This window comes from Bos mutus, chromosome 11 (assembly GCF_027580195.1).
Source record: "Bos mutus isolate GX-2022 chromosome 11, NWIPB_WYAK_1.1, whole genome shotgun sequence".
Taxonomy (NCBI): domain Eukaryota; kingdom Metazoa; phylum Chordata; class Mammalia; order Artiodactyla; family Bovidae; genus Bos; species Bos mutus.
In genome coordinates, this window is record NC_091627.1 from 100,989,674 (window position 1) to 101,005,904 (window position 16,231).

Below are 16,231 nucleotides of genomic sequence, written 5' to 3' on the forward strand. Positions count from 1 at the left end.
AGAGTCTTCTCTTGTGTTGTTGGAAGAGGGTGTTTGCTATGACCAGTGCCTTCTCTTGGCAAAACTCTGTTAGCCTTTGCCCTGCTTCATTCTGTACTCCAAGGCCAAATTTGCCTGTTACTCCAGGTGTTTCTTGACTTCCTACTCTTGCATTCCAGTCCCCTATAATGAAAAGCATATCTTTTTTGGGTGTCAGTTCTAAAAGGTCTTGTAGGTCTTCATAGAACCGTTCAATTTCAGCTTCTTCAGCGTTACTGGTCGGGGTATAGACTTGGATTACTGTGATATTGAATGGTTTGCCTTAGAAATGAACAGAGATCATTCCATCATTTTGAGATTGTATCCAACTAAGGGATCGAACCCTTAAGTTCCTTATAAGGTAGGAACCCTCACATCCAAGGGCGGCAGCTAGTTTCCAGATTTCTGTTTGGAACACTTTAGAGCTGCCCAAGTTCCAAATATGGGATGCAAACTTTCTATTATCTTGTGCTCCGGGGTTTCTGTTCGAATCTGGAGACCAGTCCCACAATGACTCATTTGTCCCAAATATGTTATAAACCGTAGCAGTTCCATCTCGACACAGTTTCCATGGTGCAGCAGTGACTCTTCCCCTTGTTCCAAAGTCGCAGAAAGGGATATCTAAAGGACCAGTTCCATTACGACGTTGAGGAATTCCAGACTCTTTCGTTACTCCAGGAATATACAGGCTCCAACCATTGTCAAAATCAGCATATCCTGACTCCCCAACAAAAAGGCATCCTGTTGAATTAAAATATCTAGACAGATAGGTAAACGATCAAACATTCCATGATAAGAGAAATTAACTTGATTAGGAATAATATGTTTATCTGAAAAAACCCCCAAAGCCACAGTATCATTAGTGTATATGGGAATGGACTGACCCTCCCAGCCCACCGGTTGGAGAAGGGGAGGATCGGGAAAATAAGCATGGTAAGCATTTGAATATTCTTCAGAATGTGCAGTATTAATCTGATTTAAGATAATTAATAAGGTTATCAGGAAGCTTAAAGGCAATATCGGATCGCCCTGCACAGCAACACGATTCTGTGCCTCTCGCATTAATGCCTGGAGTTGTTGCTGAGATGGTAATTCATCATGCTCTTGAATCGTCAGTCTCCTCATCTGGTTTACTAGAGATTGTCTCCGCCGTGCGTACCAACCTTTCCGGCAGCCAGCGCGGTGCTTCGGCATCCTGTGGGAAAACACAAACATGCTCTCGTCCCCAAATTATTACAGGATCTGGTCCATACCATTTTCCCACAAGTGGGTCTTTCCAAAAGACTTTAGGTCTTATTGTTTGCGCATCAAAGTTCCAAAATCGCTGTGCTGCTGAACGGCCACGTATATCCAATTGTAAAAAATTTAGAACAAATAAAGCATGGTTTAGAGAGTTGGAGGGGGTATTGAGATACAATTCCCCCTTCTTTAGTTTTTGCAATTGATGTTTGAGAGTTTGATGTGCCCGTTCAATGATTGCTTGACCTTGAGGATTATAAGGGATACCGTTTTATGTGAGATAGACAATTGCGTACAAAATAGTTGAAAAAATTTTCCAGTGTATCCTGGACCATTGTCTGTTTTTATGGTCTTAGGGGTTCCCATAACAGCAAAACATTTAAAACAATGAGCTATACAATGTTTGCTAGCTTCTCCAGATTGTAGAGAGGCATGTAAAAAGCCGGAGAAGGTGTCAATAGTAACATGAACAAATTTTTGTTTACCAAATTCAGGAATATGGGTAATATCCATTTGCCATATGTCGTTTGTCAACAATCCTCGGGGATTAACTCCATAATGGGGGATGCTAAAAAATTGAGGACATGTTTGACATTGCTTAACAATCTGTCTGGCAGCTTCTCGAGTAATGCCAAATTGAAGTCTTAAGCTATTGCTGTTTTGAAGGTGTAAGCTCTGGGAAGTCTTTGTCATTTGTTCCAGTGAAGGAAACATCATACGTGTAGCTTCGTCAGCCAAAGCATTGCCTCGTGCTAAAGGTCCAGGAAGCCCAGAGCGAGCACGAATATGACCAAAATAGCATTTATTAACTCTGGAGCAAATTAAATATTGTATATCATGAAAAAGAGTTTGGATAGTAGAATTCAGGGTACCGATAAATGGAACAGTCTCAGTAGTGTCTAAGGCTCTTATGATATATTGACTGTCGGAATATAAATTAAATGGAGCAGAGATTTGTAATAGAGCCTGAAAAACGGCAAATAGTTCTACTTCTTGAGCAGACTTATAATTAGTACGCCAGGTGGCAGTATTGTCCTGTATAATCAAACTAGCTATTCCATTAGAAGAGCCATCAGTAAATACAGTTAGGGCCTCGGCAAGGGGCTGAGAAACAACGATTTTGGGGAAGAGAAATTGGTGATAGTGAGCAAATTGCAAAATTTTATCTGAGGGATAATGATTATCAAGCCGTCCACTAAAACCCGCTAAGGCAATAATTGTTGATACAGTACTTCTTTGACTGTCTTTTCTTGTAATGCCACGGCCAAAGTTATGCCTCGAATGTACGAAGGGCCTATATCGGCACAAATCCGTACATAATCAGATAAGCCTCCCTTTTTCCTGTAAGGTCTCAGGGCAGCTTGACAAGCCGAATTGGCATTTTCATAAGCAAGCTGTTTAGCCAACACCATTCCCGCCTGCTCATCCCCTATCATTTTGCTAATTGCCTCAAGCAGGTGGGCAACAAAATCCTGATATGGTTCATCTGGCCCCTGATGAATTTTAGATAAATCTTCAGTCTTTTTATCAGAATTTGGAAGTTTTTTCCATGCTCGTAGAGCCACAGCACTAATCTGAGGGTAGGCTCCAGGCAAATAATTAAGTTGATTATTAGTGTCTCGATAATCCCCCTCTCCCACCATCATTTCATAAGTGGTGTTCTGTCTCTGTCGCCGATTGATACCGGCTGTGATCCCACACTGCTCAGCAAAACGCAGATTTCCATAGTAAATAGTCTCCTCCAGATAGATAAGCCCGAGCAACCTGTTTCCAATCATTAGGTGGCAGATTTTGATTTCCTAAAGCCTCTATAATAGCCTGAGTAAACGGCGCAGTCGGGCCATATTGTGCACAAGCCATTTTTAACTCTTAGTTGCTTAAAGGGTAGCGGTTCATAATACCTCTGCTGTTCAGCATTTTCAAATACTGGATAGATTCCTGAAAACCCGGGAATATGTTCTCCTTCATCATTAGCTCGCTTAATTGCTTGTTGAAGAGGAGATAATAATATCTCACTTCTAGTTTTTATGTTTTCACCGGGCAAAGAAGCAGGGATAGATATAAGCTCTCGCGGTTCTACGAAAGGCGGAGGTGGGTCGAGCCCAGCAAGAACCGAGGGAGGATATGCTGGAGGCGCAGGCTGGCTGGAGTGGGAGTCTCCCTGTGCATCCTTTTTTACTGCTATAACAATTTTCTGAATTAAATTCTCCAGCTGTTCTTCGGAAAGCCCTGAATGCTTTAATTCCCCTTTTCCTGAGGGGGGTTGCACGCTAACCATCATCTCCCAAGGCATATCCTGTCTATGGTACTGAGCCGCTTGTTCATTTAACTCTTCCTGTTCATCAGAGCTTAACACATCATCATTCCTTCCAGCCTTACAAGCTGTTCCCTCAGGCACAGCATAAAGCGGCTAGGGCGGAGGGGCGGAAGGCTCTGCAACTTCAGGTTCTGTGGAATCCCGGAGGGCCGTTTAAATCTTATGTCCCTCATGTTCAGGATCCAGACAGTCTCTTATGAGAGTCCGCAAAGAAAAAGCATCCACAGGGATACGATTGGGACCATGTAAGGAATAATATGTCTGCAATTGTTTTCCTACTTTCTTCCAAGTTTCCAGGCTAACTGTTCCTTCCTCTGGGAACCAAGGACAAACTTCTTCTACAAAAAGTAAAAACTTCTCTAGCTGTAACTTATTTACATGAATTCTCCTGCCTTTTAACATAGTTTTCAACATATGTACAAATAACTGGCGGCTATTGCCTTGTCCCATGATTTATTACTCTCGACAATAACACTCCTTGCCCCTTACTTCAAATAATTAGGAATTCCTCGTTGCTTACCTCAATCCTGACGGGCAGCGGCCGTCGTTGCTCTCTGATTCTCGAGTCCCTGTTCGGGCGCCACCTGCCGGAGCCAGCCGGCAAAGTCGATCAGGTCCCGAGAACATGCACGACGCGGCTGAGAAAGAATACTACAGCAAAGATGGGATCGAGAGGGTCAGACACGTCTCCACAAAGGGAAGCGGTCTGACCACGACTTTATCCAGCATCTTATATTTATACAGGAGAGCAAGAGAAAAACAAGACAGTTAACATTTTTCTTGGCTGACCTATACATCTTACGAAAAGTCACAAGAAATCTTGAGAGCATGGGAATGGCACCCTGTTATTATTTCTTACACCAGATAACATTTCCTTGTGCGTGAGAAGTTTGTCCAGAACTCCAGGTGTCTGCAGTTAATACTCGCCTAATCTCTGGGGTGGCGGGACAGAGAGCTATGTTTGCAAGCAAACCCTCAAGGACTGAGGCAGCTCCCAGGGCTGTGTCCTTTAGATAAAGGACCCCGTTCTCACGGGCAGCTCCCCGCACTTACCGTCTTACTTGGGTTTCTCTTACATTGGACGTGGGGTATCTCTTCACGGCTGCTCGAGCAAAGCGCCGTCCTGCTCCTTACTTTGGACGTGAGGTTTCTCCTCACGGGCGCTGCTCCTCACCTTGGACACGGCATATCTCCTCTTGGCCACCCCTCCTGACCGTGGACATGGCGTATCTCCTCTTGGCCTCTCGCCTCCAATTGACCGTGATTCGTGTACATAAAATTCCAGGTTCCTATGCAGTATTGCTCTTTATCTTGGACATTTCGTTCCATCTCCTGTCACATCCACAACTGATGTTTTTGCTTTGGCTCCAATTTTCTGGAGTTAGTTCTGCATTGATCTCCAGGAGCATATTATTCTACTGATCTGCTTCATCTTTCAGCGTGGATCTTTTTCCTTTTCATACTGTTCATGGGGTTCTCATCCAAGAATACTGATGGTTTTCCCCTTCTGCAGTGGTCCAGGAGAAGGCAATGGCACCCCATTCCAGTACTCTTCTGGAAAATCCCATGGACAGAGGAGCCTGGTGGGCTGCAGTCCATGGGGTCATATTGTCGGACACAACTGATCTTCAGTTCATCTTTCACTTTCACTATCTCTTTTCTCCTTTTCATACTGTTCATGGGGTTCTCAAGGAAAGAATACTGAAGTGGTTTCCCATCCCCTTCTGCAGTGGTCCAGGAGAAGGCAATGGCACCCCACTCCAGTACTCTTGCCTGGAAAATCCCATGGACGGAGGAGCCTGGTGGGCTGCAGTCCATGGGGTCGCTAAGAGTCGGACACAACTGGGCGACTTCACTTTGTCTTTTCACTTTCACGCATTGGAGAAGGAAATGGCAACCCAGTCCGGTGTTCTTGCCTGGAGAATCCCAGGGACGGGGAAGCCTGGTGGGCTGCCGTCTATGGGGTCACACAGAGTCGGACACGACTGAAGTGACTTAGCAGAGCGTAGCATAGCATCTGCAGTGGTCCACTCTTCGTCAGAACTCTGCAGCATGACCCGTCCACCTTGGTGGCCTTATAGGGCATGGCTCTTAGGTTCATTGAGTTATACAAGGCTGTGGTCCATGTGATCAGGTTGGCTACTTTGCTGTGATTGTGGGTTCAGTCTGTCTGCCCTCTGAAGCCCTCTCTCAGCCTCTACTGCCTTAGTGCGGTTTTTCTTACCTTGGACTTGCGGTATCCCTTCACGTCTACTCCAGCAAAGCCCAGCCTCTGTCCCTGACCTCGGACCTGGCGTATGTCCTCTTGATTCCACTTATGACCTTGGTCGTGTGGTATCTCCACTCGGCCGCCATTCCTGGCCTTGGATGTGGGATTCTCTTCTCAGCTGGTCACTACTGCAATTGGCCTTGATCCGTGGACCTAACATTCCACATACTTACACAATATTGCTCATTAGAGCATTGGACTTGACTTCCATCACCAGTCACATCCACAACCGGGTGTTGTTTTTGCTTTCGCTCTGTCTCTTCATTCTTTCTAGAGTTATTTCTCCACTGATCTCCAGTAGCATACTGGGCACCTACCGACCTGGGGAGTTCATCTTCAGTGTCCTATCTTTTGTCCTTTTCACAAGGGTTGTGGTCCACGTTATCAGGACACATTTTGTGAGACTTCTCCACGTGACTACCCTTTGGGTGCTGTGATTGTTAGGTTTCAGTCTGTCTGCCCTCTGATTGCCCTCTCTCAGCTCCTACCATCTTACGTGGGTTTCTTTTCCATTGGAGGTGGGGTATCTCCTCTTAGCCGCAGCTCCTGACCTTGGACCTGGGGTATCTCCTCTCGGCTGCTCACTGCTCCAATTTGCCTTGATTGTCATCCTAACATGCCAGGTACGTATGCAGAATTGCTCTTTACACCATTAAACTTTACTTCCATCACCAGTCACATCCACAACCGGGTGTTGTTTTTGCTTTGGATTCCTCTTTTCATTCTTTCTGGAGTTAGTTCTCCACTGATCTCCAGTAGCATATTGGGCACATACTGACCTGGGGAGTCATCTTTCAGTGTCCTATCTTTTTCCTTTTCATACTGTCAATGGGATCCTCAAGACAAGAATACTGAAGTGGTTTCCCATTCCCTTGTGCAGTGGACCACTTTTTTTCAGAACTCTGCAGCATGACCTGTCCATCTTGGTGGCCTTATAGGGCATGGCTCTTAGTTTCACTGAGTTAGACAAGGCTATGGGCCATGTGATCAATTTGGCTACTTTGATGTGACTGTGGTTTCAGTTCTTTTTTTTTTTTATCCATAGGATTTTTTTTTTTAAACTTTACATAATTGTATTAGTTTTGCCAAATATCAAAATGAATCTGGCACAGGTATACATGTGTTCCCCATCCTGAACCCTCCTCCCTCCTCCCTCCCCATACCATCCCTCTGGGTCGTCCCAGTGCACTAACCCCAAGCATCCAGTATCGTGCATCGAACCTGGACTGGCATCTCGTTTCATACATGATATTTTACATGTTTCAATGCCATTCTCCCAAATCTTCCCACCCTCTCCCTCTCCCATGGAGTCCACAAGACTGATCTATACATCAGTGTCTCTTTTGCTGTCTCGTACACAGGGTTATTGTTACCATCTTTCTAAATTCTATATATATGTGTTATTATACTGTATTGGTGTCTTTCCTTCTGGCTTACTTCACTCTGTATAATAGGCTCCAGTTTCATCCACCTCATTAGAACTGATTTAAATGTTTTCTTTTTCATGGCTGAGTAATACTCCATTGTGTATATGTACCACAGCTTTCGTATCCATTCATCTGCTGATGGGCATCTAGGTTGCTTCCATGTCCTGGCTATTATAAACAGCGCCGCGATGAACATTGGGGTACACGTGTCTCTTTCCCTTCTGGTTTCCTCAGTGTGTATGCCCAGCAGTGGGATTGCTGGATCATAAGGCAGTTCTATTTCCAGTTTTTTAAGGAATCTCCACACTGTTCTCCATAGTGGCTGTACTAGTTTGCATTCCCACCAACAGTGTAAGAGGGTTCCCTTTTCTCCACACCCTCTCCAGCATTTATTATGTGTAGACTTTTGGATCGCAGCCATTGTTTTCAGTTCTGTCTGTCCTCTGATGCCCTGTCTGAGCTCTTACCGTCTTACTTGGGTTTCTGTTACGTTGGATGTGGGGTATCTCTTCACAGCTGCTCGAGCAAAGCGCCATCCTGCTCCTTACTTTGGACGTGGGGTATCTCCTCACAGCTGCCGCTCCTGACCTTGGACATGGCATATCTCTTCTCGGCCGCTGCTCCTGACCTTGGACGTGGTGTATCTCCTCTTGGCCGCCACTCCTAACCTTGGACGTGGCATATCTCCTCTTGGCGTCCCCTCCTGACCTTGGACGTGACCGATCTCCTCTCGGCCTCTCGCTGCTCCAATTTGCCTTGATTCGTGGACCTAACATTCCAGGTACCTATGCGATATTGCTCTTTACAGCATTGGACTTCGTTCCATCACCAGTCACATGGACAACGGTTGTTGTTTTTGCTTTTTTGTCTCTTAAATCTTTCTGGCGTTAGTTCTCCACTGATCTCTAGTAGCATATTGGGCACCTACTGACCTGGGGAGGTCATCTTTCAGTGTCCTGTCTTTTTTCCTTTTCATACTGTTCACGGGATTCTCAAGGCAGGAATACTGAAGTGGTTTCCCATTGCCTTGTGCAGTGGAACACTCTTTTTCAGAACTCTGCAGCATGACCCGTCCATCTAGGTGGCCTTACAGGGCATGGCTCGTAGGTTCATTGAGTTATACAAGGCTGTGGGCCATGTGATCAGATTATCTACTTTCCTGTGATTGCGGTTTCAGTTTGTCCGCCCTCTGAAGCCCTCTCTTAACCTCTGCTGCCTTAATGCGGTGTTTCTTACCTTGGACTTGGGGTATCTCTTCACGTCTAGTCCAGCAAAGCCCAGCCTCTGCCCCTGACCTTGGACCTATGGTATGTCCTCTTGGTCACCACTCCTGACATTGGATGTGGTGTATCTCCTCTTGGCTGCTCGCTGCTCCATTTGCCTTGATTCGTGGAGTTAACATTCCAGGTTCCTATGCAATATTGCTCTTTACCGCACTGGAGTTTCCTTCCATGACAAGTCACATCCACAACTGGGTGGTGTTTTGCTTTGGCTCCGATCTTCATTTTTCTGGAGTTATTTCTGCACTATTCTTCAGTAGCATACTGGGCACATACCGACCTGGGGAGTCATGTTTCAGTGTCCTGTCTTTTTGCCTTTCATACCGTTCATGGGGTTCTGAAGGCAAGAATACTGAAGTGGTTTGCCATTCCCTTCTCCAGTGGACACATTTTATGAGACCTCTCCACCATGACCCATCCGTCTTGGGTGTCCCTACACGGCATGGCTTAGTTTCATTGAGTTAGACAAGGCTGTGGTCCAAGTGATGAGATTGGCTACTTTGCTGTGATTGTGGTTTCAGTCTGTCCGCCTTCTGATGCCATCTCTGAGCGCCTACCATCTTATTTTAATTTCTCTTACTTTTTACGTGGGGTATCTCTTCACGGCTACTCTAGCAAAGTGCAGCCGCTGCTCCTGACCTTGGGCGTGGGGTATCGCCTCTGGGCCGCTCGCTACTCCAATTTGCCTTGATTCGTGTACATAAAATTCCAGGTTCCTATGCAATATTGCTCTTTACAGCATTGGACTTTCCTTCCATCACCAGTCACATCCACAACTGATGTTGTTTTTGCTTTGGCTCCGTCTCTTCATTCCTTCTGGAGTTAGTTCTTCATTGATCTCCAGGAGCATATTGGGCACCTGGTGATCTGCGAGTTCATCTTTCAGCATCCTGTCTTTTTCCTTTTCATACTATTCATGGGGTTCTCAAGGAAAGAATACTGAAGTGGTTACCCATCCCCTTCTGCAGTGGTCCAGGAGAAGGCAATGGCACCCCACTCCAGTACTCTTGCCTGGAAAATCCCATGGACAAAGGAGCCTGGTGGGCTGCAGTCCATGTGGTCGCTAAGAGTCAGACACAACTGGGCGACTTCACTTTCTCTTTTCGCTTTCACGCATTGGAGAAGGAAATAGCAACCCAGTCCGGTGTTCTTGCCTGGAGAATCCCAGGGACGGGAAGCCTGGTGGGCTGCCGTCTATGGGGTCACACAGAGTCGGACACGACTGACGTGACTTAGCAGAGCGTAGCATAGCATCTGCAGTGGTCCACTCTTCGTCAGAACTCTGCAGCATGACCCGTCCATCTTGGTGGCCTTATAGGGCATGGCTCTTAGGTTCATTGAGTTATACAAGGCTGTGGTCCATGTGATCAGGTTGGCTACTTTGCTGTGATTGTGGGTTCAGTCTGTCTGCCCTCTGAAGCCCTCTCTCAGCCTCTACTGCCTTAATGCGGTTTTTCTTACCTTGGACTTGCGGTATCCCTTCACGTCTACTCCAGCAAAGCCCAGCCTCTGTCCCTGACCTTGGACCTGGCGTATGTCCTCTTGATTCCACTTATGACCTTGGTCGTGTGGTATCTCCACTCGGCCGCCATTCCTGGCCTTGGATGTGGGATTCTCTTCTCAGCTGGTCGCTACTGCAATTGGCCTTGATCCGTGGACCTAACATTCCACGTACTTACACAATATTGCTCGTTAGAGCATTGGACTTGACTTCCATCACCAGTCACATCCACAACCGGGTGTTGTTTTTACTTTGGCTCTGTCTCTTTATTCTTTCTAGAGTTATTTCTCCACTGATCTCCAGTAGCATGCTGGGCAGCTACCGACCTGGGGAGTTCATCTTCAGTGTCCTATCTTTTGTCCTTTTCATACTCTTCATGGGGTTCTCAAGGCAGGCATACGGAAGTGGTTGCCATTCCCTTCTCCATGGACACATTTTGTGAGACTTCTCCACCGTGACCCGTCCCTCTTGGGTGGCCCTACACGGCATGTTCTGGTTTCATTGAGTTACACAAGGCTGTGGTCCGTGTGATCAGATTGGCTACTTTGCTGTGATTGTGGTTTCAGTCTGTCTGCCCTCTGATGCCCTCTCTCAGCTCCTACCATCTTACGTGGGTTTCTTTTACGTTGGAGGTGGGGTATCTCCTCTCAGCCGCAGCTCCTGACCTTGGACGTGGGGTATCTCGTCTCGGCTGCTCACTGCTCCAGTTTGCCTGAATGTCATCCTAACATGCCAGGTACGTATGCAGAATTGCTCTTTACAGCACTGAAGTTTACTTCCATCACCAGTCACATCCACAACCGGGTGTTGTTTTTGCTTTGGCTTTGTCTCTTCATTCTTTCTGGAGTTAGTTCTCCACTGATCTCCAGTAGCATATTGGGCACCTACTGACCTGGGGAGTTCATCTTTCAGTGTCCTATCTTTTTCCTTTTCATACTGTTCCTGGGGTCTCAAGGCAAGAATACTGAAGAAGTTTGCCATATACCTCTCCAGTGGACACAGCTTGTGAGACCTCTCCACCACAACCTGTCTGTTTTGGGTGGCTCTAGATGGCATGGCTTAGTCATTGCATTAGACAAGGCTGTGGTCCATGTGGTCAGATTGGCTAACTTTGCTGTGACCGTGGTTTCAGTGTGTCTGTCCTCTGATGCCCTCTCTGATCTCTTACCTTCTTTCTTGGGTTTCTGGTACGTTGGACGTGGGGTATCTCTTCACGGCTCCTCGAGCAAAGCGCCGTCCTGCTCCTTACTTTGGATGTGAGGTACCTCCTCACGGCTGCTGCTCCTCACCTTGGACATGGCATATCTCCTCTCGGGCGCCGCTCCTGACCTTGAAGGCCGCTCCTGACCTTGGACATGGCATACCTCTTCTTGGCCACCCCTCCTGACCTGGGACATGGCGTATCTCCTGTCGGCCTCTCGCTGCTCCAATTTGCCTTGATTCCTGGACCTAACATTCCAGGTACCTATGCAGTATTGCTCTTTACAGCATTGGACTTTTGTCCATCACCAGTCACATCGACAGCTGGATGTTCTTTGGCTTTGTCTCTTCAGTATTTTTGGAGTTCGTTCACCCCTGATCTCCAGTAGCATATTGGGCACATTCCGACCTGCGAAGTTCATGTTTCAGTGTCCTGTCTTTTTGCCTTTCATACTGTTCATGGGGTTCTGAAGGCAAGAATACTTAAGTGGTTTGCCATTTCCTTCTCCAGTGGACACATTTTGTGAGACCTCTCCACCATGACCCATCCATCTTGGGTGCTCCTACACGGCATGGCTTAGTTTCATTGAATTAGACAAGGCTGTGGTCCAAGTGATCAGATTGGCTACTTTGCTGTGATTGTGCTTTTAGTCTGTCTGTCCTCTGATGCCCTCTCTGAGCTCTTACCTTCTTACTTGCATTTCTGTTACGTTGGACTTGGGGTATCTCTTCACGGCTCCTCGAGCAAAGCGCCTTCCTGCTCCTTACTTTGGATGTGAGGTATCTCCTCACGGCTGCTGCTCCTCACCTTGGACGTGGCATATCTCCTCTCGGGCGCCACTCCTGACCTTGGACATGGCATACCTCCTCTTGGCCACCCCTCCTGACCGTGGACGTGGCGTATCTCCTCTTGGCCGCCCCTCCAGATCTTGGACATGGCGTATCTCCTGTCGGCCTCTCGCTGCTCCAATTTGCCTTGATTCGTGTACATAACATTCCAGGTTCCTATGCAATATTGCTCTTTACAGCATTGGACTTTCCTTCCATGACCAGTCACATCCACAACTGATGTTTTTGCTTTGGCTCCGTCTCTTCATTCTTTCTGGAGTTAGTTCTCCATTGATCTCCAGGAGCATATTGGGCACCTACTGATCTGTGAGTTCATCTTTCAGCGTCCTATCTTTTTCCTTTTCATACTGTTCATGGGGTTCTCAAGGAAAGAATACTGGCCTGGTTTCCCATCCCCTTCTGCAGTGGTCCAGGAGAAGGCAATGGCACCCCACTCCAGTACTCTTGCCTGGAAAATCCCAGGGACGGAGGAGCCTGGTGGGCTGCAATCCATGGGGTCGCTAAGAGTCGGACACAACTGGGCGACTTCTCTTTCTCTTTTCACTTTCACGCATTGGAGAAGGAAATGCAACCCACTCCGGTGTTCTTGCCTGGAGAATCCCAGGACGGGAAGCCTGGTGGGCTGCCGTCTCAGGGGTCACACAGAGTCGGACACGACTGACGTGACTTAGCAGAGCGTAGCATAGCATCTGCAGTGGTCCACTCTTCGTCAGAACTCTGCAGCATGACCCGTCCATCTTGGTGGCCTTATAGGGCATGGCTCTTAGGTTCACTGAGTTATACAAGGCTGTGGTCCATGTGATCAGGTTGGCTACTTTGCTGTGATTGTGGGTTCAGTCTGTCTGCCCTCTGAGACCCTCTCTCAGCCTCTACTGCCTTAGTGCGGTTTTTCTTACCTTGGACTTGCGGTATCCCTTCACGTCTACTCCAGCAAAGCCCAGCCTCTGTCCCTGACCTTGGACCTGGCGTATGTCCTCTTGATTCCACTTATGACCTTGGTCGTGTGGTATCTCCACTCAGCCGCCATTCCTGGCCTTGGATGTGGGATTCTCTTCTCAGCTGGTCGCTACTGCAATTGGCCTTGATCCGTGGACCTAACATTCCACGTGGTTTCCACAATATTGCTCGTTAGAGCATTGGACTTGACTTCCATCACCAGTCACATCCACAACTTGGTGTTGTTTTTACTTTGGCTCTGTCTCTTCATTCTTTCTAGAGTTATTTCTCCACTGATCTCCAGTAGCATACTGGACAGCTACCGACCTGGGAGTTCATCTTCAGTGTCCTATCTTTTGTCCTTTTCATACTCTTCATGGGGTTCTCAAGGCAGGCATACGGAAGTGGTTTTGCCATTCCCTTCTCCATGGACACATTTTGTGAGACTTCTCCACCGTGACCCGTCCCTCTTGGGTGGCCCTACATGGCATGTTCTGGTTTCATTGAGTTACACAAGACTGTGGTTCATGTGATCAGATTGGCCACTTTGCTATGATTGTGGTTTCAGTCTGTCTGCCCTCTGATGCCCTCTCTCAGCTCCTACCATCTTACGTGGGTTTCTTTTCCATTGGAGGTGTGGGTATCTCCTCTCAGCCGCAGCTCCTGACCTTGGGCGTGGGGTATCTCGTCTCGGCTGCTCACTGCTCCAGTTTGCCTGAATGTCATCCTAACATGCCAGGTACCTATGCAGAATTGCTCTTTACAGCACTGAACTTTACTTCATCACCAGTCACATCCACAACCGGGTGGTGTTTTTGCTTTGGCTTTGTCTCTTCATTCTTTCTGGAGTTAGTTCTCCACTGATCTCCAGTAGCATATTGGGCACCTACTGACCTGGGGAGTTCATCTTTCAGTGTCCTATCTTTTTCCTTTTCATACTGTTCCTGGGGTCTCAAGGCAAGAATACTGAAGAAGTTTGCCATATACCTCTCCAGTGGACATTTCTTGTGAGACCTCTCCACCACAACCTGTCTGTTTTGGGTGGCTCTAGATGGCATGGCTTAGTCATTGCATTAGACAAGGCTGTGGTCCATGTGGTCAGATTGGCTAACTTTGCTGTGACCGTGGTTTCAGTGTGTCTGTCCTCTGATGCCCTCTCTGATCTCTTACCTTCTTTCTTGGGTTTCTGGTACGTTGGACGTGGGGTATCTCTTCACGGCTCCTCGAGCAAAGCGCCGTCCTGCTCCTTACTTTGGATGTGAGGTACCTCCTCACGGCTGCTGCTCCTCACCTTGGACATGGCATATCTCCTCTCGGGCGCCGCTCCTGACCTTGAAGGCCGCTCCTGACCTTGGACATGGCATACCTCTTCTTGGCCACCCCTCCTGACCTGGAACATGGCGTATCTCCTGTCGGCCTCTCGCTGCTCCAATTTGCCTTGATTCCTGGACCTAACATTCCAGGTTCCTACGCAGTATTGCTCTTTAGAGCATTGGACTTTTGTCCTTCACCAGTCACATCGACAGCTGGATGTTCTTTGGCTTTGTCTCTTCAGTATTTTTGGAGTTCGTTCACCCCTGATCTCCAGTAGCATATTGGGCACATTCCGACCTGCGAAGTTCATGTTTCAGTGTCCTGTCTTTTTGCCTTTCATACTGTTCATGGGGTTCTGAAGGCAAGAATACTTAAGTGGTTTGCCATTTCCTTCTCCAGTGGACACATTTTGTGAGACCTCTCCACCATGACCCATCCATCTTGGGTGCTCCTACACGGCATGGCTTAGTTTCATTGAATTAGACAAGGCTGTGGTCCAAGTGATCAGATTGGCTACTTTGCTGTGATTGTGCTTTTAGTCTGTCTGTCCTCTGATGCCCTCTCTGAGCTCTTACCTTCTTACTTGCATTTCTGTTACGTTGGACGTCGGGTATCTCTTCATGGCTCCTCAAGCAGAGCGCCGTCCTGGTCCTTACTTTCGATGTGAGGTATCTCCTCACGGCTGCTGCTCCTCACCTTGGACGTGGCATATCTCCTCTCCTCTGCCACTCCTGACCTTGGACATGGCATACCTCCTCTTGGCCACCCCTCCTGACCGTGGACGTGGAGTATCTCCTCTTGGCCGCCCCTCCAGATCTTGGACATGGCGTATCTCCTGTCGGCCTCTCGCTGCTCCAATTTGCCTTGATTCGTGTACATAACATTCCAGGTTCCTATGCAATATTGCTCTTTACAGCATTGGACTTTCCTTCCATCACCAGTCACATCCACAACTGATGTTGTTTTTGCTTTGGCTCCGTCTCTTCATTCTTTCTGGAGTTAGTTCTCCATTGATCTCCAGGAGCATATTGGGCACCTACTGATCTGCGAGTTCATCTTTCAGCATCCTATCTTTTTCCTTTTCATACTGTTCATGGGGTTCTCAAGGAAAGAATACTGAAGTGGTTTCCCATCCCCTTCTGCAGTGGTCCAGGAGAAGGCAATGGCACCCCACTCCAGTACTCTTGCTTGGAAAATCCCATGGACAAAGGAGCCTGGTGGGCTGCAGTCCCTGGGGTCGCTAAGAGTCGGACATGACTGGGCGACTTCACTTTCTCTTTTCACTTTCACGCATTCGAGAAGGAAATGCAACCCAGTCCGGTGTTCTTGCCTGGAGAATCCCAGGGACGGGGAAGCCTGGTGGGCTGCCGTCTATGGGGTCACACAGAGTCGGACACGACTGACGTGACTTAGCAGAGCGTAGCATAGCATCTGCAGTGGTCCACTCTTCGTCAGAACTCTGCAGCATGACCCTTCCATCTTGGTGGCCTTATAGGGCATGGCCCTTAGGTTCATTGAGTTATACAAGGCTGTGGTCCATGTGATCAGGTTGGCTACTTTGCTGTGATTGTGGGTTCAGTCTGTCTGCCCTCTGAAGCCCTCTCTCAGCCTCTACTGCCTTAGTGCGGTTTTTCTTACCTTGGACTTGCGGTATCCCTTCACGTCTACTCCAGCAAAGCCCAGCCTCTGTCCCTGACCTTGGACCTGGCGTATGTCCTCTTGATTCCACTTATGACCTTGGTCGTGTGGTATCTCCACTCAGCCGCCATTCCTGGCCTTGGATGTGGGATTCTCTTCTCAGCTGGTCGCTACTGCAATTGGCCTTGATCCGTGGACGTAACATTCCACGTACTTACACAATATTGCTCATTAGAGCATTGG

At 47.7% G+C, this 16,231-nt stretch overlaps 1 protein-coding gene across 1 annotated transcript; it reads right to left on the bottom strand.

The window, feature by feature from the left end:
• Window positions 1–632: 632 nt before the first annotated feature.
• Window positions 633–4,769, bottom strand: LOC138989930 (endogenous retrovirus group K member 5 Gag polyprotein-like). The gene is given in 3 exon segments (XM_070379955.1): window positions 633–2,972; window positions 2,974–3,127; window positions 3,129–4,769. Coding segments are annotated over 3 exon segments (1,086 nt in total). The 5' UTR covers window positions 3,551–4,769; the 3' UTR covers window positions 633–2,462.
• Between the last annotated feature and the right edge of the window lie 11,462 nt (window positions 4,770–16,231).